General features: G+C 45.3%; 4 protein-coding genes across 5 annotated transcripts; 2 read left to right on the plus strand and 2 right to left on the minus strand.

Annotated features, from left to right (window-relative positions):
* Positions 1-905: 905 nt before the first annotated feature.
* Positions 906-2,411, plus strand: LOC133911212 (putative F-box protein At1g65770). Its single transcript, XM_062353418.1, has one exon. It carries the CDS (start codon positions 1,057-1,059, stop codon positions 2,197-2,199), a length of 1,143 nt encoding a protein of 380 aa, XP_062209402.1. The 5' UTR covers positions 906-1,056; the 3' UTR covers positions 2,200-2,411.
* Positions 2,412-3,766: 1,355 nt separating this feature from the next.
* LOC133913133 (uncharacterized) lies at positions 3,767-7,210 on the plus strand. 2 transcript variants are annotated; one of them, XM_062356194.1, is made up of 10 exons: positions 3,767-4,051; positions 4,166-4,235; positions 4,791-4,858; positions 5,666-5,727; positions 5,825-5,906; positions 6,001-6,234; positions 6,528-6,656; positions 6,747-6,808; positions 6,908-7,082; positions 7,179-7,210. In XM_062356194.1, the coding sequence occupies exons 1-9, from the start codon at positions 4,001-4,003 to the stop codon at positions 7,032-7,034; spliced, it is 885 nt and encodes a 294-aa protein (XP_062212178.1). In that variant the 5' UTR covers positions 3,767-4,000; the 3' UTR covers positions 7,035-7,082; positions 7,179-7,210. The 2 variants fall into 2 exon arrangements, with proteins under 2 accessions (XP_062212178.1, XP_062212177.1); XM_062356193.1 differs by having other exon boundaries at positions 6,908-7,210.
* Positions 7,211-7,519: 309 nt separating this feature from the next.
* LOC133910728 (peptidyl-prolyl cis-trans isomerase FKBP17-2, chloroplastic-like) lies at positions 7,520-10,108 on the minus strand. Its single transcript, XM_062353024.1, has 3 exons — positions 10,056-10,108; positions 8,178-8,654; positions 7,520-8,089 (listed from the first exon to the last, which is right to left on the minus strand). The coding sequence occupies exons 1-3, from the start codon at positions 10,106-10,108 to the stop codon at positions 7,684-7,686; spliced, it is 936 nt and encodes a 311-aa protein (XP_062209008.1). The 3' UTR covers positions 7,520-7,683.
* Positions 10,109-10,718: 610 nt separating this feature from the next.
* On the minus strand, positions 10,719-12,112 carry LOC133913134 (uncharacterized). The gene is made up of 4 exons (XM_062356195.1): positions 11,953-12,112; positions 11,444-11,704; positions 11,178-11,325; positions 10,719-11,098 (listed from the first exon to the last, which is right to left on the minus strand). The coding sequence occupies exons 1-3, from the start codon at positions 12,073-12,075 to the stop codon at positions 11,266-11,268; spliced, it is 444 nt and encodes a 147-aa protein (XP_062212179.1). The 5' UTR covers positions 12,076-12,112; the 3' UTR covers positions 10,719-11,098; positions 11,178-11,265.
* Between the last annotated feature and the right edge of the window lie 7,477 nt (positions 12,113-19,589).

Below are 19,589 nucleotides of genomic sequence, written 5' to 3' on the forward strand. Positions count from 1 at the left end.
TTACCCTTAAGAGTCATCGACAGTTAATCAAAGTTTAGGTTATTTAGAAATTGAATTATAGAACATGATATACTAGTGAGTTGTAACAAATTTCTTTATATTTTCATAGAGTTTTTGAACACTGAATTTGGTTGAATAAATCAAGAGATGGATTTTTGAAGTCATGTTGTTTTCCAACATTTGTGTCTATGATTAGGCATAGCAAAAACAAGAATAAATTTTTATGGTGAATACCAAAGTTGTAGAAAATTTTGTATAGATAATTTTACTATACATATTTGTTGTGTTTACTGTTGTAGAAAAATAGATACGAAAATAACAATATGAATTGTTTTGGCTCCTAAGGGCAAATATTTTTTTTAATGGGTAAAATGGATTAAAGTGACAAGAAATAAATGAAAATTAGGAGTTGTGACAAATAAAGTAGTTTACTTTGTGAAGTGGCAAATAAGGAATTACCTTATCTTCTAATGTGAAATAAGAAATTATCTTATTTTTATTCAAATGGAAATATGTTTTTCGAAAATTTGAAAAATATAAATAAAAATCACTCGATTGTGGCCTTGTAGACTATATTGGCTTAACTCCTTGACGGACCAATGCGGAACTTGCTCGACGCAATCGACCAGCTTAGAGAGTATGTTAAATAAAACCACCCCTAAAAGTTTTTCTAAAAAAAATTATCGAGACAGGTTATCAAGATTAGTTTTCTAAATAAGTTAAAAAATTAACAAAAATCTTTTTTTAAAAATTTACTCAGAAAGTTATTTAGAACAGTTGTTGAGAAAAAAATTTCAAAAAGGCGGCGTGAGCAGAGCATAGGCGCGCGTGAAAAAGGATTTCCGCCTAAATGCGCGTGAGAAATAAGCAAGCCGGAACGAAATCCCCGATCCCGAAATCGGTAACCGCCATCATCAAAAAAAAAAAAAAAAAAAAAAAAAGGGCAACCGCCCCGCGACCACCTCTCCTCCTCCACCTCCTCGCCGCGATCCCCCCATATAAACCAGCATCACCGTCCCCTCCGCTGCGCTCCCCACGACGCCACGCGCGATCGCCATGGGGGACTGGACGGGGCTCCACGAGGACCTGCTGCTCCTCGTCGTCGGTCGCCTCCCGGCCCTCGACCTCCTCCGCTTCCGGGCCGTCTGCGCATCCTGGCGCGCCGCCGCCGCCTACTTCGCCGCCCGCCGCGGCAGCCCTCTCCCCGACCGCCCATGGCTCCTCCTCCCCACAGATGTCGCTGCAGACCACGACCGCGGCCGCCTAATCGCCTACCGCGACCGCGAGGTCCCCGTCGTCACCCTCCCCGCGCGCCTCGGTCGCGTGAACCCGCGCCGCTTCGTGCCTCTCGGCTCCGCCCGCGGCGCGATCGTCGCCGCGGATGACCGCGGGGAGATGCACTTGCTTAACCTCATCACCGGCAAGCGCAGGCCGCTCCCGCCCGTTGCCACGCTCCCGCTCATCGACCGCGTCGAGGGCCTCCACGTCCACCACCACGGTGGCGGCGTCGCCCGCATCGACGGCCTGATCCACAAGACCGTCCCGGTACCCACCCCGGGCGGCGGGGTCATGGTGGTAGCCATCTACCGGCACCAGCAGCACCGCAGGCAGTGGGCCACGGCGCGCCCCGGCGACCGCGCGTGGAAGTCCGTGGCGCCGACCAGCATCCCCACCGTGGTCGACGTGGTCGTGCACAAAGGGCAGCTCTACGCCAACACGCGGTACGGGATGATGTACGTCTTCCCCGAGCTGCGCGGTCTGGGCTCTGCGTCCCCCGAGATCATCCCATCCGTGACGCGTCGCCCGAGCGCGTACTTGGAGCGCAGCTTCCTGGTGGAGTCCCCCCGCGGCGAGCTGATGCAGGTGGAGCTTCTCCGCCCCGTGGCGGCGGCGGGCGGGGAGGGGTTCGTGGTGCGCGTGCTCGACGAGTGCAGCGAGACGTGGGAGGAGACGGAGGACATCGGCGACGCCGCGGTGCTCGTGGACGCGACGGGCGCCGTGGCCGCGTCCACCGCGGATTGCCCCGCGCTGAGGCCGAACACTGTGTACTTCGCCGTGGACCTCGAGGGGGAGACGCGGGTGTGGGCGTACAGCCTCGCGGGCAAGCACAAGAGGATCGAGGTCGTGGAGGCGCTCCCCACCGCGGAGGGGTACAAGCCGCCCTGCTTCTGGTTCGCGCCGGTCTATTCGCAGCCGTGAACACAAATCCGCGATGCGTCCGCGACAGTTTGTTGCGTTCTGTATCTTGGGACGAGAGTTTGCTGGTACTGGGCAATTCCTCCTAGGTCTAGGTAACGGGATGATTCGTTCACGAGTTGCTGCGATTTGCATGTATCGCGTTGGGCGACCACAATGTAAAAAAACTGATCTATATGACATTTTAAAGTTATTTATAACTATTGTAAGAGCAATTTATATAATAATCTATAATATGAGCTACCTATATATATATACAAGCAGTTCATAAAAAATAAAATATTATTATTTTCTCTCATATTGTGTATTTCTTTCTAAAAGCAGATTCCACCTTATTTTCCACCTTATTTACCACCTTATGCTCTTTACTGTAACTACTACAACCTGTAGGGGTTCCACCCACTTGATCCATATACATTGATGTTGCCCTTAGCGAGAATAGTGTTGCTGATTGATCTCGATCGAGCACGCTACTGTTGCTTGTTTAGTGCTCTTCAGGTGTTGATTCTTCCACTTCTATGGTTCTGTACACATTCTTGTTGAGTAACGATATAGGGACTATTTTATTATCTTATATTTCATTGTCAGAAGAATGTTCTATTCAGTGTCTTCATAAGTAATTTTATAGATACTTTGTATGAATCAATTTAGTTTCTGGATGACTCCTTGCTACTTAAGTTTGCCACACTAAAGTAAGATAAAAAAACGGCGTGCCACAAAAAGTGTGAAAAACAACGCATAAAAAGTGTGGTAAGATTTTAATAGAAGCTAAGGACATAATATGTAGGACGTAATATAAAAAAATATGGCTAAGTCATAATTATAGTATTAAACTAAACATATATCTAAGAAACTGTGACACGATGTGGCAAGGTTTGACAGCAAACCAAATATAGATTAAAACTTCGACTACCGCAGACTAATTCTGAAATATTCCAATGTCCATTGACATTGCTCATGAGGACTTGCAAGATGCAAGGAACTGAGGACCTTCTTTGGCGCCTTCTTTTGCTAACTGATTTGTTACTTTCCGAGATGTCCAGCCGGCACTAGAAGATGGACGAACTTCGTTGAACATGTCAAGATTTACTGGAATCTCCCTATAAAATCCGTTTCTAGAAAGCTGGAAGAGCTCAAATTATACGATAAGAAGGGGGAAAAAAGAGAAGAGGGCACAACCTCTAGTGGTTGTCCGGCCGACGCACTTCACTGCCCGATCTGCTAACAAGGTTTATTTGAAAGAGTTTTGATAATAACTCTCAAACTGAAATCAGTAGAGCTCTAATAAAAAACAGTTTTTAGTTTTTAGTTCTTATGTGATTCTGTGAAAATAATTATTTAAAATAAACTAGATGTTAAGAAATAAAAAATCAGCTCCTCCTAATTCACTTTCTCAACATAATCAATTCCTCTATTAAATTTATCCTACAAAATTACTTTTAATTATAAAATCACTTCACTCGTAATTTAGATCAGCAGAAACTCTATGACATGCCCAAAGTTTCTCCTTTCCTCCCAAGTCTTTCGCTCTGGACCAAGCATTTGCATAACCCGCGCCGCAAGTATTCGCCAACGCCGGCCTCCCTGTCTCAACAGTGGCCACAAGTTCGCACGGGGCTGGGGATGACTACCACCACCGGGCTCCGGCGCATCGCAGTTTCACGCGGCGGTCGACCAAATCTGGTCCGCTAAATACTCTCTCGCTACAGTTTCTCTTAATTAACAGCTCCATTACGACGAGCTGCGGGGAGGGAGGGAGTTGGATCCTTGGAGGGTAAGCAGGGTTCGCGGCCGTGTGGGAGCGATGGGAACCGTCCTGGACTCGCATTTCTTGGCGCTCACCGCCATCGTCACTGTAAGCCCCCACTCCCCTCCCTCTCTTCCTCTCTTCTCCCTTGAGCAAATATGAAAGGTGCGGTTCTCCGTGAGGTGTTGATACCTTGTTCCATTTTTTCGGCGGTGCCGGTAGGTGGGGTACCAGCTGCTGTTCTTCATCGTCACAGCTGTCCTGCGGTTCGACAAGGTCACGGATTTCGCCGGTAAATGCTTCAGGCTCTTGCCTAATTAAGACTGGAATGAGTTGCAGTGCTCTATTAGTTGGCTCTAGTAAGGCGAAAAATGCGGAATTGCTTGGAGAATTCTAATGGCGAATACGAACCCACTCTGTAATTGTTTGCTCCCGATGTTTGGAGGATATTTTTTCATCGCGATTAGTTTTTCTTCGGAGTATAGTTTGGTGACAGTTAGCAAGATTGGTTCTTTGACTTCTTTGTCACCGTTTGTGTGGCCTTTGTTGCTCCAACAAACCAACTGCTGCCGCCTGACGCGGATCACTGATATACAAATACAATAATCTCTACGGTAGCATAGTTCTCCTACGAATCTTCATGCATCTGGTGTGTGATAAGATTGTTGTGCATGTGAACTTAGATGCAAACTGTCCAATTTTACAGGGCGACCTTGCCTTGTGAACTACCTATCTGATAAACTTGGTTATTTGAGTACGAGTCTGTAAGCTTAGATAAGTTCTGTGGCGAGATAGCATGTTCTGTCCCCCCCCCCCCCCCCCAACAATTTATGTTCACTTTTTTCAGGCAGTACAAATTTTGTCATAATCGCCATCCTGACACTAGCTTTGAAGGGAGCATGGCATTTCCGTCAGGTAAATAATTGTATGCAGTAAACTTGTTCACTTTAATGTAAACATGATCAATGGCTAACTTCATCAGAACTACTGTTGCTTGCTGGATTATATTTTTAACCAACAATTGAAAAAAAATCTATGCGCCAACAACATCTTTGCTAGTAGCAGTTAACTTGATGAATGCACTGTAGTGGATTACTTATACTGAATTCCCGTCTCTTAGTGAACAAGTGACTTGCAGTCGCTGCAGCATGACCGGCAAGCTGTTTGTCTGAAAGTTTAGTTGCATTACGTCTTTCGCTTGGTAATGAATCTTTGGAACTGTCGTGATATCACTAATGTTCAGTTTGGAGATGGTGTATATTGTGGCATTTGCAGCAATCTAGCATGGACTGAAACTATCTCTGCAGTATCAGATATTAAATAACGGTGTTTATAGAGCTCGGAGAATTGCCTCATGACTTTCATTAAAATTTAGATTCTGCAAATTTTACCATGCTTGTGAAGGATCACAATGAAATTGTGTCGATGAGGTGTAGGCATTGTTATCTGAATCCATTTTCGTAGGAAAGACAGGATAGGCCTGTTTTTGTTCCAATAAAATTTCTACTTTTTCTTCATGTTGGGAAAGATATGACAAACTTAGATAAAATCGGAAGATTATAAAATCTCATGGATAGCTTGGTTTCATTTTAGATGGAAATTGAACAAAGGATAGTGAAATTTCTGACATTGCAGTGGTTTAGTGTTTCATAATTTTCTTCACCAGGAAGAAATCATGATTGTTTAATTTTTTGCATTTCTGAATGTTGATCTCCTTTCCAGATTGTGCTGACAGTGCTTGTTATAATTTGGGGCCTTCGCCTTGGACTGTTTTTATTAATGAGGTATTCTATAAATAATCCTTAGCTTGACCAAAAACACGTCGATGTTATTGAGTTGCTCAATAAGTTGCTAATTCATGTCTTGCCTAGTGATATATAGGATTATGCAATGGGGTGAAGACCACCGGTTTGATGATATGCGCAATAATTTGGGGAAGTTAGCAGTATTCTGGATTTTTCAGGTACCTTCTGCAATTTATGTTTTGCTATTAGATCTGATCGTGCCTTTTCTCAAGAAAACCTCACAGTCCATCTTTTTTTTTTTCAATTGGGCAGGCTGTCTGGGTTTGGACTGTCAGCTTGCCCGTCACTATTGTGAATGCAAGTGACAGAAACCCCTCGATTGAAGCCAGAGATATAATTGGTTGGATAATGTGGTTGGTCGGGATATGTGTGGAAGCAACAGCTGATCAGCAGAAGCTTGTGTTCAAGAATAATCCAAGCAATAGGGGAAAGTGGTGTGATGCGGGTGTTTGGAAGTATTCTCGCCACCCGAATTACTTTGGGGAGGTTAGTTCATTCAGTTTGGTCATTATTGGCACATATGAACAGTAGTCTTCATGTGTAGGTACTGAATTTGGCTACTGTGAAGATTTGCAGGCCTTGTATAGCTTTTCTGTTTGTACTAATTCGTATACTGATTTCAATGCATTCTTTTTTTTTTACATCCTCATGAGTTTTGAATGCAAGTACAACATGTTCTACATAGTACATGCACCCTTTATGATGCCGATTCGTGTTATTTATATACATCAATTTTTGAAAAGTGCCTGATATCACTTTAATAATTTAATTTGATGCAGATATTCCTTTGGTGGGGAATTTTCGTAGCATCGACTCCAGTCCTCTCAGATGCTGAATGGCTTGTAATTCTTGGACCTATATTCCTGACACTTTTGCTTCTTTTCGTTAGTGGAATCCCACTCCTTGAGGTTAGCAACTGTTTTCGTGCATTCAAATGCCATAATTACATTGCTTGCAAAACGCTAACTCATCTTATCCTTCAATTTTCTACTGTAAAGTCATCTGCTGATAAGCGCTATGGACGATTGGAGGAATACCGCTTATACAAGAACAATACAAGGTCGTCATTCTTACAATGGCTATTTTTTCTGATACCTCTCCAACCACTGGTTTTCAATAGCACAAAGTAGCTAATTTATGTGCTGATTGTTCTCTGCAGCCCTCTTATCCCATTGCCACCAGCTGTGTATGGAGCCCTGCCTGCATGGTTCAAGGTAGCCTTCCTCCTCGAGCTCCCACTCTACAATCCTGGGCCGGGATCGGACGTGACCCTGTCAGCTGAGTGACGCATGCAAATTGTTCTGCTGGTCTTCAGTTGTAAACATGTTTGATATGTATGTCTGAACTCCATTGTACGTTGTCATTGTGGACGAGCCATTCTTTTCCCTTGGATTCTAACACAGTGAAGTTGATCTGTATTTAACACTCAGGAGGCTCATAAAAGTTGGATATTTTTTGGTGCCCTCTCGTCTCTATGCTCGGATGATCGTGCATTGTTGTTGTGCTGATATCAAGTGAACTGTGAACCTATAGTGAGGTATTCCTAGTTTCTTATGTCATTCCCCCCCAAAAAAAAAATCTGACTTTGGTCAATATATAAGTTCCTGTTTGTTTGTGCTGCGGCTTTTCAAAAAGCGGCTTCTAGCTGGCTGTCCAGACGACCTATCAGCCAAACGGGCTTTGACATCCTGGATTTGTAGCACTGATTGGTTGGTTAAATTTTAATTGAAGGCTCCGGCCACTTGATACGGATCATGTAACAAGATGGGCGTGCAAGCTCTACAAATCTTCACTTTTTTGGGAGATCATTCTTGTATTGTCTCTTGGCACTTGGCACCTACAAGAACTGTGGCCATGCTGCCACCCGAAAGAACCGTGCGACAAAAGGCACCAACACCACAAAGCTGTGTGATCTATCTACTCGCGCCCGGAGCCTCACGCCGGCGCGATGGACACCTTGTCGACCTGCACGACGTACTCCAGCGTCGCGCCGGGCGGTATCTTCGCGCCTTCCTTCCCGAAGTCGGCGCCGTCGTCGCCGAACCCGAGGCTTGGCGGGACGATCACCCGCCGCTTGCCGCCGGCCTTCATGGACCGCAGCACGTACTCGATGCCCTCGCACAGGCCCCTGGTGTACGGCCTGGAGCCCATCACCAGCGCCAGCGGCCGCTTGCCCTCACCGAACGTGTCCACGAACGACGCCTTCCCGCCGCCGGCCACGCGGCCCTGCAGGTCGATCACCACCAGATCGCCCGGCCGCGGGACGTCGCCGCCACCGACGCGCATCTCGTAGTACCGGATGCCGTTGGGCAGGACGATCTCCTGCTCTTGCTCCACGTCCCTACATAGGAGAGACATGCAAGCACCAGGTGAAAATGGCGGTTTCTTAACTGAACTAACGAGTGTGAGAGCGAATCAGCGGCACTGACTTGGTGTTGGCCTGCTGCTGCGCGACCTCGAAGCGGGTCTTGGCTCGGACACCACGCCGACAGCCAGGAACCCCGCCCACGCCAGCCCGGCGCCGATCCCGAACTGCCGCGTCAGCGACGAGGCGACCCAATCCGTCTAGTCCGCGGTACCCGCCGCGCGCTTGGGCCTCGCCGTCGCCGCAGCGCTTGCACGGACTGCTGCGGAGGCTGCCCGCCGGGCGGGGGCGGGCTGGGCGGGCGCGAGGACTGCGCGCAGGATACGTGCGGCTTGGCGACGGGGCGGACGAGGAACGCCGGCGAGCTGCCCAGGAAGGTGGCCATGGTGGTGGTACGGTGTTTCTTGGGTGGCCTAGGAAGATGGAGTTGGATATTTCGCGCTTTCTTTTCTTTTTTTCTCGTTTGCTTTTGTATCTTTCTGAGATTTTTGGCCGTTCTGCTGCGTTACCTGGAGTGAAATGTAACCACACATACGCACGACTTCATGAAGGCTTATCCTGTTGCTTGTTAGATCATCTTTAACTATATCTTTTTATTTTATTTTTTCGATTTTTTTTTCTCATTTTTTTCTTTTATTTTTAATAATTTTTTTAAAAAGATTTGTAAAGAAAAAAAGAGAAAATCTTATTATGAAGAGAATGAGCTTAAAAATCCATTCATAATAGAAACTGTAAAGTAAAACCGTTAAAGCACCGAAAAAAATAAAAATCCTTTTATAAAGAAAATTTAGTTCTTAAAAAAATATCCAAGAGCAGTATGTGACTGCTTCGTCCTCAATGGTCACTTTAAAAGGGAAATTTCCAGAACAGATCACGCATCGGTTATCTAGACAGTGACTATATTTCTGGTATTAATCTTGAAGCAAACCCAAAAAAAAGTTAAAAATAATAGATTTGTAAGTATATCTATCGGTCCGGCTATATTCCAACGAGATACGGTAGTATTATGGTTTTATCAGCCATATTTTTTGGTTTTTTTAACGATGAGTAAATATTTTGATTTTTATGTGTTTATTCTGGTGGGATGTCTATACTTTTTAGTTTTTTAATGTTTCAGTTTTGCATGTGTTCGTTTCGGTGAGATCTTCATATTTTTTTGATTTTTTATTATGGGTAAATGTTTTGATTTTTTATACGTTTATTCTGATAGGATAGTCATACTTTTTAATTTTTTAATGTTTCAGTTTTTTATGTGTTTGTTTCGATATGATAACCATAATTTTTGTTTTTTAATAATATGTAAATGTTCTGATTTTTTTATGCATTTGTTTCGGCTGCTGGCCCAAGAAGGCTTACAAGTGGCTCGTCTACCAGCTCTGCTTGCTCCTCGAGGTGGCTCAGTCTCATCGTGCCTTAGTTAGAAGTAGAGCTGGGACTTTGGGCCATATTTTTTGGGCCGGCCCGAGCCCAGCACGGCCCGGTGAAGCTTAAGCCCGACCCGACCCGAGCACTGATGGGCCGGGTCAGCCCGGCCCGATTTATGGGCCGGGCCGGGCCTTGATATGGGGTCCAATGGGCGAGTCTGGCCCAGTAAAAAATAGGTTCGCGCCTTCACACGCGGTGGAATATGGTGGTACTGGGCCCGTGCCAGCCCGACCCGATAAGACCCATCGTGTATTCGGGCCGGGTTTGGGCCTAGCTGAAGGAGGATTGGGCCAGCCGACCCGACTCGAATAGTTTATCGGGCCATCCAAGCACGGCCCGAAAAGCCCGAAGCCTGAATGGGTCGGGTCGGGCCGGCCCGACCCGGCCCAAGTCCCACCTCTAGTTAGAAGCAAGGCGAGAGAATGGTTGCTGGTACACATGAATTTGTGCACATAATGAGCACTAATTAGACGACAATGGTGGCTAATCAAGTGGCCCAGGCATCGAACTAGCAGACCTCAGCCGCCACTCTGGGGCGGCACGAGCGGTGAGCTCAGAGCTCAGCTGCATGGGATCACGGCGGCTCTCAAGCCAGCGACATCGGCCGTCGAAACGGCGACACACTCGACGGCACCTTCATGCCATCGCTCGCGCTCTTCAGCAGCCACCGCACATTCACCTTCCTCGACGCCGCCGACCCCCACCACATCTCCAGCGGCGGCGTCCACACGCCAGAGGAGCCTTCTTCTTCGCCTTGGCCTCCGCCGCCACAGGCATCTCCGCCTCGTACACCCGTCCTAAGCGCGATGCGGTACGGACCAGGCGATGGATCTGCGGGGGCGATGCGGAGCTTGGGCGGCACAGCACGAAAGACGACGACTGTGGGCGCGAGCACGACGAAGACTCTTTTACCCTTGGCAGCTGGAAGAGAGTGCAGAGTATATTTTCCAGCTATCCGAATCTCAAAGCACACGAACGACAAAGATAAGAGTTCGTGCACATCCCGGTTTGGAGTTGCATTTTATGTCACTTGCACGACGTCAAACAAACGTTGATGTTCTAGGAAGAATTCAAACGAGTTAGTGAGCACCAAAGGAGGGGGGGGAATCACTACCGGATTTCGTGATTTTACCGTGTGCCCAGGGCACACGGCGAAGGCTTAAAAACACTCGGCAAACAGCTGTCGGCATACAACATGCCGGCAAACAGCTGTTTGTCGAGTGTTTTCTATCGCGCACTCGGCAAACTATTTTGCCGAGAGTGAAATCCGACACTCGGCAAAAAAAAACGCCTAAACGGTAGCAGGGCCGTAACGGCCGGTTTGCCGAGTGTCGAGGGAATACACTCGGCAAAAAGTGGAGGGTTTGCCGAGTGCCCTTAAAATACACTCGGCAAACCATTAAAAAAAGAGAAAAAAAAAAGCCACCACAGGAGCAATCTTATCACTGATAGCTCAGCATTAGCACTTTTGTCGAAAAGCAATCTTCTTGCAAGTTTCTTCCTGGAAGATAGCTCAGCAAAGAGGTCTTTATCACTGATGTATGCAAGCAATCTTACCACCTGAAAAATAGCCAATAGCAAATGTAAAAGTTCACATTCATAATTTAATAAAAACAGCAAAAGAAAAGGCAAGATGTACCTTCTCAAGGGCATCTTCAATGGCTTCATCACTGAGCTTTTCACTGCAGCCTTTCTTCAGAATGTTATCACAGAAGGTAGCGAGCAATTCAGCACTTGAACTGCCAGACACCCTTGTTACAGAAGACCTCAAAGGCTTCTTTAAGTGCCTGTAGTGACAGATATCTGAGAATGAGGCATCATCTTTAAGTTTATGATAACAGCAAAATGAAATGTGGGCAAAAAAAATCTCAAGATTGTTGGTAGATGAAAAGATAAAGGGCTTACATTATTATTTGCAGGAAATATGTGCGACAACTTCAGCATGTGAAATGACCTTGTACTATGATTAATGTGCAAAGGAATATGCAAGGAAGGGCCAATCTGATTCAATTCCCTCCAGCAGACTATAACATAGATATTGAGGTGATGCACTCTTTTTCTGTAAGAGAGCTGCTGAAACACAGCCTTACAGGACAGGGGATCAGCAACACCATAATGATCTAGGTAAGCCACTGGGCCTTCAAGGGCTAGTTTGTAATCGCTGATCTGTGACAAAAGAAGAATCAGAAAATAGTGTTGAATATATGCAGCCAAAAAAATGGTCATTTTACTATTTGAATTAGTTGTGATTTTTGTTCAGCATAAAGCAGAAGATAATATAAGTCTATGAAACTCAAAAGACTTCTTGTGGAAGAAGATGCATAGGACCATTTCTACTACCAAGTTTTCTTTTGAGTGCAAAGTCAGTAAAACAGCATTCATTCATCACTGCACTCTCCAAGTTTACAGCTTACCGCTCCCAAGAAACCAGAACATGCTCCCGGGAAACTACTCCTCGAGCTCCCGGCCATGGAGGAGCTCCTGCTACGCCACGGCGGCCTCCCGAGGCCGGCGGCGCCGTGCCAACGATTCCGCATCGTCGCCGTCGCTCTGCGGACCAGGCCGACCAGCCTCGCCCGTGCTGCCGTCGCCGCCCGTGGCCGCGGACGCCGCGGCGGTGCTGCTTGCGGCGGGCGTGCCTCCTGCGGACCTCCGACGCGCGGCTGGGATGTGCCCGCGGAGACCATCGCGGCGGCGCTCCGGTTCCTGATGAAGGAGGCGGGGGTTCCCGCGGCCGACCTCCTACGCGTGCTCCGGCGGCGCCCGCTCCTGCTCGTCTCCCCCGTCGCCGCCCGGCTCCGGCCCACGCTCTACTTCCTGTGCGCGCTCGGCGTACCGGACCTGCGCACCCGCGTGCGCAGCCTCCGTGCGGCGGCGGCCCTCCCCGCGAGCAGCAGCGGCGGCGCGGGGCAGCGGGAGGTGGTGTGCCCGCGTCGCTGTGGTGGAGGTAGGCGGCGTCGATGACCTAGGCGGCGGAGGGGGGGTGCCGGAGGGGAGGAGGGGGCGGCGGGGAGGAGGAGGCCGGGAGGGGGACACGCGGCTGGATTGGGAGGGATTCGAAGATAACGCGCGGCCAAGGGAAAAAAAACTAAAAAAAGCACGGCCCAGGTGAAAAAGGCACGGCCGAGGGAAAAAAAAATATTTCACTGTTTGCCGAGTGTCAAATAGAGGACACTCTGCAAACAGGTTGTTTGCCGAGTGTTAAAATATAGACACTCGTAAACAACTAATTTTTTTTTTTAAATGTCTTTCTTCTTTTTCAAAAGTGTTGTTTAGTTTTTTTTTATTTCTATGTTTTTTTCTTTATTTTGTTTGTTTTATATTTTTTGTTGGTTTTCATCTATTTATTTTTCCGCATCGTGGGGACCGGAGGCATTGGCAAGACAGCTCTTGCGAAGGAAGTATATCGACAGCTGCAAGGGCATGCGCAGTTCAACTGCGGAGCTTTTGTGTATCTTGGCCGGAACCCATCTGTAAAGGCGATTCTAATCAGTATACTCAAGCAAGTAATGCCGGAGTGGCAGTGGCACTACGAAAAGGATTTATGGAGCGGCGACAACTATGACGACATGAGAGCATGGGACGAGAAGAAGGTCGTCGCTAAACTATGGGCATTCTTAAAAACAAAGAGGTAAACCTTATATATCCAAATACATATCGTTTTCACTTTCAAACTCTGTTATCAGGTAGCGCTCAGAAAATATGTTGGTGGTCGAATGTTGCCATTTAGATGTTTTAAATTTCTTTTCATTTCTTGAGTAAAGCCTAAAAATAGACTCAACAACATGAATATGATTTTTCTACCCATTTTTGTCCATTATTTCATACACTTGCAGTACAAATTTGACTTATATCCATTAAAAACCTAGAAATACACTTAATGAATTAAAAATAGCAAACAAACCCAGAAAAATACCAAATTTTAACATGGAATATGCTATGTTGTATGTTGAGCGTAGAAAATGTTTCAAGGTCAAACGATGATTCAACCGTCACTTCAGCTTCGAATCTAATCTGTTACATCTTGAAACCACGATTCTTCCTCGGAGATGCTTCGGTTTCTAAGCATCGTACGTGACAACTTTTGCGAAACTTTCTCAAATTTTTACCACAGCCTCTACGTATCATATCATGACACCATGGCAAGTCTCATGTTTTTCAGACTTCGTTTGCTTTTTTTAGAATTAAAAAACCAATAAGCTACATGTTGGTGGTCGAGTGTTGCCACCCAGATGTTTCAAATTTCTTTCCATTTCTTGGGTAAGGCCTAAAAATAGACTCAATAATATGAATATGATTTTTCTACCCATTTTTATCCATTATTTCATGCACTTACAGTACAAATTTGACTTATATCCATTAAAAACCTAGAAATGCACTTAATGAATTAAAAATAGCAAACGGAACCAGAAAAATACCAAATTTTAATATGGAATATGCTATATTGTATGTTGAGTGTAGAAAAAGTTTCAAGGTCAAACGATGATTCAACCGTCACTTCAGCTTCAAACCTGATCTGTTCCGTCTCGAAACCACGATTCTTTCTCGGAGATACTTCGGTTTTTAAGCATCATACGTGACAACTTTTGCGAAACCTTCTCAAATTTTTACCACAGCCTCTACGTATCATATCATGACACCATGGCAAGTCTCATATTTTTCAGACTTCGTTTGCTTTTTTTTAGAATTAAAAAACCAATAAGAAAACAAAAAGAAAATAAAAGAGAAAAACAAAATAAAAATGTTTGCCGAGTGTCCGTTAGACGACACTCGGCAAAGGACGGACGCGGCGCCAGAGTCCGTGAGGAGGGACACGTGGCGCGGTGTTTGCCGAGTGCCTGACTTTGCCGAGTGTATTTTCTCGAGTTTGCCGAGTGCTTTTCTCTTGGTTTGCCGAGTGTCTACTTATTTACCGAGTGTTTTCTTTTGGCACTCGGCGTATAGGGTGGTTTGCCGAGTGCACGATAAAATACACTCGACAATGTCTTAGACACTCGGCAAACATGGGGATTCCGGTAGTGAATCTATGCTGCTGTGCTGAACAACACTATTAACATGCATAGCTACATACTCTAGTATTCAGCTGAAGAGCAATCCTTACAAAAAACACTATTAACATGCATAGCTACATACTCCTAGTAATCTCTAGAATGTCTGCTAGTAATTTTTGTTCGGTTGCCCTAGTGACCTGAACAGTGGATCTGCGCTTCGATCCGAGATTAGTGTGTGCTCGCTCCGGAGCTGGAGAGTCATTCTGCACTTCCATCCTAATAATTTGGAACATGCATCACCGACTGAATCAGATAGGCCCTGGGAAGATCCCTTCCTCCCTCTGCCTGCTCCAGTCGACGACCTGCAAGTCACAGTCCTAACATCAGATCGATCGAGACTAGGTAAACGGTGCAGCGCCCGGGTACAAGGCACCTACCCAATCCGTCGGGCAGAGAGACCTGCAGTAACGCTGGAACTTGTCGCACTCCGACCGGTGGTCACCGTCCTTGGCCTTCACGCACCTGAACGCAGCCACGGCAGAGTTACTCAGTCACCGGCCACGCCACACGACGCCAGTGAAGCGCGACCCATCGAAGAGCATGCGGAGGAAACGTACTGGTGGTACTCGAGGTAGCGCACGTAGCAGTGCCGCGTCTTGTTCTGGGTCGGGAAGCGGAAGTCCGTCGGCGCCGTGGCCAGCTCGATCACGGGGCGACCGTCCGCCGCGTTGTCGGACGGCGGCGGGGAGTCGGCGACGCTGCCGGGGTCGTGCGGGGGCCTGGGCGCCTGCTCCCCTCTGGCCACGCGCGCCCACGTCCCTGCCGCGCATCTCCTCGTGCGCGTTCAACGCCGAGCTCGACATGGCTGCAGATCTATTTGGTTGTGCCTTGGCAGTTGGCACTACACAACATCCGGCGCTTCCCGGTAGCACCTTGCAAAGGCACGGTGGCGATCACAGCTTCTCTTGTAGTGCTGTGAAACGGTGGGAGCACCGAGCTGGGAGAAGCCGAGCCTCCAGGTGTTTCCGCCGCCCGACGGCACGTGTTGGGGCACCGAGTGAGGCCCTGGACGACACAAAACGCTGTAGCCAAATGTCCATCTGAAACCTGAATCGTATCGAAGCGCCCTACCTTGTACACGAGTCACGACTCGGGTGCCTACCTTGTACATGCTCATCACGAAGATGGCTTCACAAATTAACAGGCCGATCAACTGGACCAACGGACTCGCTCTGGCTGGGAGCTTGTTCAGTTCATCTCAGCATCTTGTCGGCATTCCTTTCGAGAGGTGAAACCTCCGTCAATTCTCAAGTTCCTGCTTTTCGTTCTTAAAGAATGGCAGAACTAGCTATGGCAATGGAGACCCAGCACCCGGCCGGTAATTACTTTATTAGATGCCGGGTATAAGCTAATTTTCATCCCCACGTGTCTGTAAAAAAGCAAAATCGTCACCCTGGGGGTAGGTGCTGATCTGTTCTCTTACTATCCGTATATGTTAACCTATGGCCCCGAGTCACATGTATATCTACAACCACTGAGTTTTTTTATTTTATATTTTTTAATTAAAAATTTAAATAAATAGATTTCTCATAAAAAAAATTGTAAAACTAGTTACCTACCGTTCTCTCATGAGACGGTTAGACACTTACCGGTAAGCAGTCCAATGGACTCTTACCGCCACGGCGGTAGTATAACCCGTGGTGAACAGTACTCCACAGTTTACTCCACAGTTCAATTTCCCTACTATCTTATCTATTTAAAACAGTGATGTTCTGTTACTCTAAAAATTCTAAAACTTTTTGTACGTATTACATAATCCATGTGCAACCCATTTTAATTGAATGCACCTAAAAATCCTGTGTATAATTTAAACTAAAATTCTACAAAAGGCTACTTTTATAACTTCTAGCAATTGTTAGGGCCTCAAATAAATTTTTAAAAAACTGGTAAAATTCACTAATATTCTTCTTATATGATGTGATAATTTCTAAAATTATTTTTAGCACTAGGTTTATATATGTTTGTATTCAAATTAAGTTAAAAGAAGAATATCACTTGAAATTATAAAAATACATATAAATGGTGCATTACAAAGGAATCCACTTTTTTACCATATAATCTAGGGATGAAAATAATTTTAGAAATTATCACATCACATAATAAGAATATTAGTGAATCTTACTAGATTTTTAGAAATTTATTTGGGACCCTAACAATTGCTAGAATTTATAAAAGTAGTCTTTTTGGAGAATTTTAGTTTAAATTCTACAATAGATTTTTGGGTGAATTCAATTAAAATGGGTTGCACATAAATTATACAACACGTACAAAAAGTTTTAGAAGTTTTAGAGCAACAAAACATCACTATTTTGAATAGATAAGATAAGATGGAAAATTGAACTTCGAGTACTGTTCACCACGAGTTACTGTTCATGTATACTGGCTTACCACCCGGCCTTCGCAGGCCGTAAGACTACCCACATATTTTTTTAAATCTTTTCATCGGAGATATATTTAAATAAATTTTTATATTAAAAAATATATAAAAAAAACTCTACAACCACTAGCCTAAATAAGTGATGTATGGCCCAAAACTTTTTCTCTGGAACAAGTACAAAGATGTCATACTCCCTCCGTCCAAAATATAGGGTGTATTAGTATTTAGAAAAGTCAAACTTTATAAATTTTGATCAATAATTAGTCAAATTATATATATATTTTAATGTACAAAAGTTGTATCAATAAACCCGTATTTCATATATCTTTTAATACGATATTAGTTTTATAGCAATTGATAATATATTGTAAAATAAATTAATAGTCAAAGTATACTTTCAAAGCTTTTCTAAATCCTAATACGTCCTATATTTTAGGACGGAGGGAGTATAAAATTAGTGTGTCAAAAAAACCCTAGCACTATTCACCCACCCCACTCCACTCCATGACTCCACCAGCTGCCTAGGGACGAAAGTGATACAAGAAAATCCTATCCCATCCTACGACCATTTTCTGTGCCGAATATGACCTTTGCTTGCCGTGCGGTCACTAATTCGGCACATGGCCATATTTGGCATACTGTGTGGCGAATACGACACTGTAGCTCGTATTCGCCACACCGTGTACCGAATACGGTTGATATTCGACACACGGTGTGCTAAATACGGGCTACAGTGCCCTATTTGCCACACGGTGTGGCGAATATGGGTTTTTCAGCGTACGGTGTACCGAAAATCCATTTTAGGTAAATGATTTGCCGAATACATATGCTAAATTTGTAAATACGACAACATGTTGTCTATTTTGATAAATACGCTTATATATGTTGTTTAATTTTAGATTTTTACCAAAAAAACTACATGTGCTATCGTCTACATCTGATGGAACTGTTGGAAGGAGAGAGATAGAAGATTTTTTTATTCACATGAGAGAAGCCACCTACAGATAGCACATATGGCAAAAGATGAGATTGACATGTATGCAATGGCCTTGGGAGGACTTCTTATTGGAAGACAGGAAGGCGCAGAATCAGTCCTCAATTAGTTGTTTTTTCCTTTTTATTAGTATAAAGCTTTGTAACAATGTTCAATACCCTATCTAGCGAAGGGAGGAGCTAAACAGGGATGTAGCCTCACAAAATTCTACTTATCTGAATGAAGGGCAGAGCTCCTGCCAGCTTCCTTTCAAAAAAACAAGATCACAATCCTCAAGACACTCCCTGAAATGGTTCAATTTATGTTCCCCTCTCTCCACTTTACTCATGTGTTAATCTCTACTCAATACTTCGTTAAAATCACCAGCACATATGACATATCCATGGACCGGACCATTGTGTACGGATAAATCGGAGAAGATCCCAAAAATTGTGACGTAGTTCAGTTCTGGCTCCCCATAGACAAAGCTCCCCCATAGACAAAAGTAGATCTTCATGCATTCTCAGATTCCGAGCCTATAATCACATCAATAAGATTTGGAGGATAGTGTTGAAGTGAAACAGAGCACTCATTGACCCAAAACAAAGCCAAGCATCCACTTTTCCCTTCACTACTCTCAGCAAAACAACCAGAAAAACTGTCGAGTCTGTCCCGAGGCCTCGACAGTTTCAACATAAGAGATTGATGGCTCCCGGCGGGGCTGGGATCCAGTCACCGCCAATGGAATCAGTACAGTGTTCTGTTCCTTCTGCTTCTTTGCCATCTCCTTTCCATCTTCATCAACCTCCTCATGGACTGAACTAGGCGGTTCTGTTGCCTAAGCAACCACCGAAGCCATCTCCATGGGGGCAGTTCCTCCCGTGTTCTCAATGGGTAAAACTCTTTCCGCCTCATGTCGTGAATTTCGCACCTGCTTCCCTTTTCTTTCCTTGATTTGATGCAGTAGGATTTTTTTTTTGGTCTTGGAACAGCTTTTTCCTAACACTCATTAGTGCCTTGGAATTTATTTTTGCAACCCTGTTTTGACCTCTCCTGTTAGGGACTTTGTTTGGCTCATCATTCTCATCATTAGAGCCCATATTCTGCTGTCCTGAGCTACCCATACTCTGTGCTTGATTATTTTAGTGCCTAACATCAGAGCCCCTAACGTTGAGTCACGCCAGCCTGCTCCACTGCCATTTTTCTCTGCTGAAAATTGAAATATAACTCTAGCCATGCTCCTCATCAGACCCCCTCTTCTTCCTGTCGTCTGGAACTCTCAGATCAGCACCATAAGGAAGCATACCATTTTCATCATGTTCAGCTGGTGTAGCGCACTCTACTGAGGAGTGTCCAACAATTCCACACGAATAGCAGTAGCTTGGCAGTTTTTCATAGCGCACCTCATACCACTCGTTTGCCTGCCTTTTTTGTGAGAAAATTGGCACACCCCTGCGTAATGGTGTTGTTATGTCAATCTTCACCTTGTCCTGAGCATCAACTTCTACCTTTTCCTTAGTGCCTAGCTTCTTAGCTATCCATTTTCCTCACTTTCGATTCATCAAACCAAATGGGTGATTGTAAATTCTCACCCAAATTGACATATGATTGAAACGGATACCTGTCGGCCTCATGCTTGCATCAAATTCC

This window comes from Phragmites australis, chromosome 3, assembly GCF_958298935.1.
Source record: "Phragmites australis chromosome 3, lpPhrAust1.1, whole genome shotgun sequence".
Lineage (NCBI taxonomy): Eukaryota > Viridiplantae > Streptophyta > Magnoliopsida > Poales > Poaceae > Phragmites > Phragmites australis.

Coding starts and splice junctions, on each gene's coding strand:
- LOC133913133 (XM_062356193.1), top strand. CDS start 4,001: ATGGGAACCGTCCTGGACTCGCATTTCTTGGCGCTCACCGCCATCGTC. Junction 4,236..4,790: donor CAAGGTCACGGATTTCGCCG/GTAAATGCTTCA, acceptor CACTTTTTTCAG/GCAGTACAAATTTTGTCATA. Junction 5,728..5,824: donor GGACTGTTTTTATTAATGAG/GTATTCTATAAA, acceptor AGTGATATATAG/GATTATGCAATGGGGTGAAG.
- LOC133910728 (XM_062353024.1), bottom strand. CDS start 10,108: ATGCAGCTGAGCTCTGAGCTCACCGCTCGTGCCGCCCCAGAGTGGCGG. Junction 8,655..10,055: donor GCCCCAGAGTGGCGGCTGAG/GTCTGCTAGTTC, acceptor GCCTTCATGAAG/TCGTGCGTATGTGTGGTTAC. Junction 8,090..8,177: donor CAGCAGCAGGCCAACACCAA/GTCAGTGCCGCT, acceptor TCTCCTATGTAG/GGACGTGGAGCAAGAGCAGG.
- LOC133913134 (XM_062356195.1), bottom strand. CDS start 12,075: ATGCGGAATCGTTGGCACGGCGCCGCCGGCCTCGGGAGGCCGCCGTGG. Junction 11,705..11,952: donor GTTCTGGTTTCTTGGGAGCG/GTAAGCTGTAAA, acceptor CTTTTGTCACAG/ATCAGCGATTACAAACTAGC. Junction 11,326..11,443: donor TATTTCCTGCAAATAATAAT/GTAAGCCCTTTA, acceptor CTGTCACTACAG/GCACTTAAAGAAGCCTTTGA.
- LOC133911212 (XM_062353418.1), top strand. CDS start 1,057: ATGGGGGACTGGACGGGGCTCCACGAGGACCTGCTGCTCCTCGTCGTC.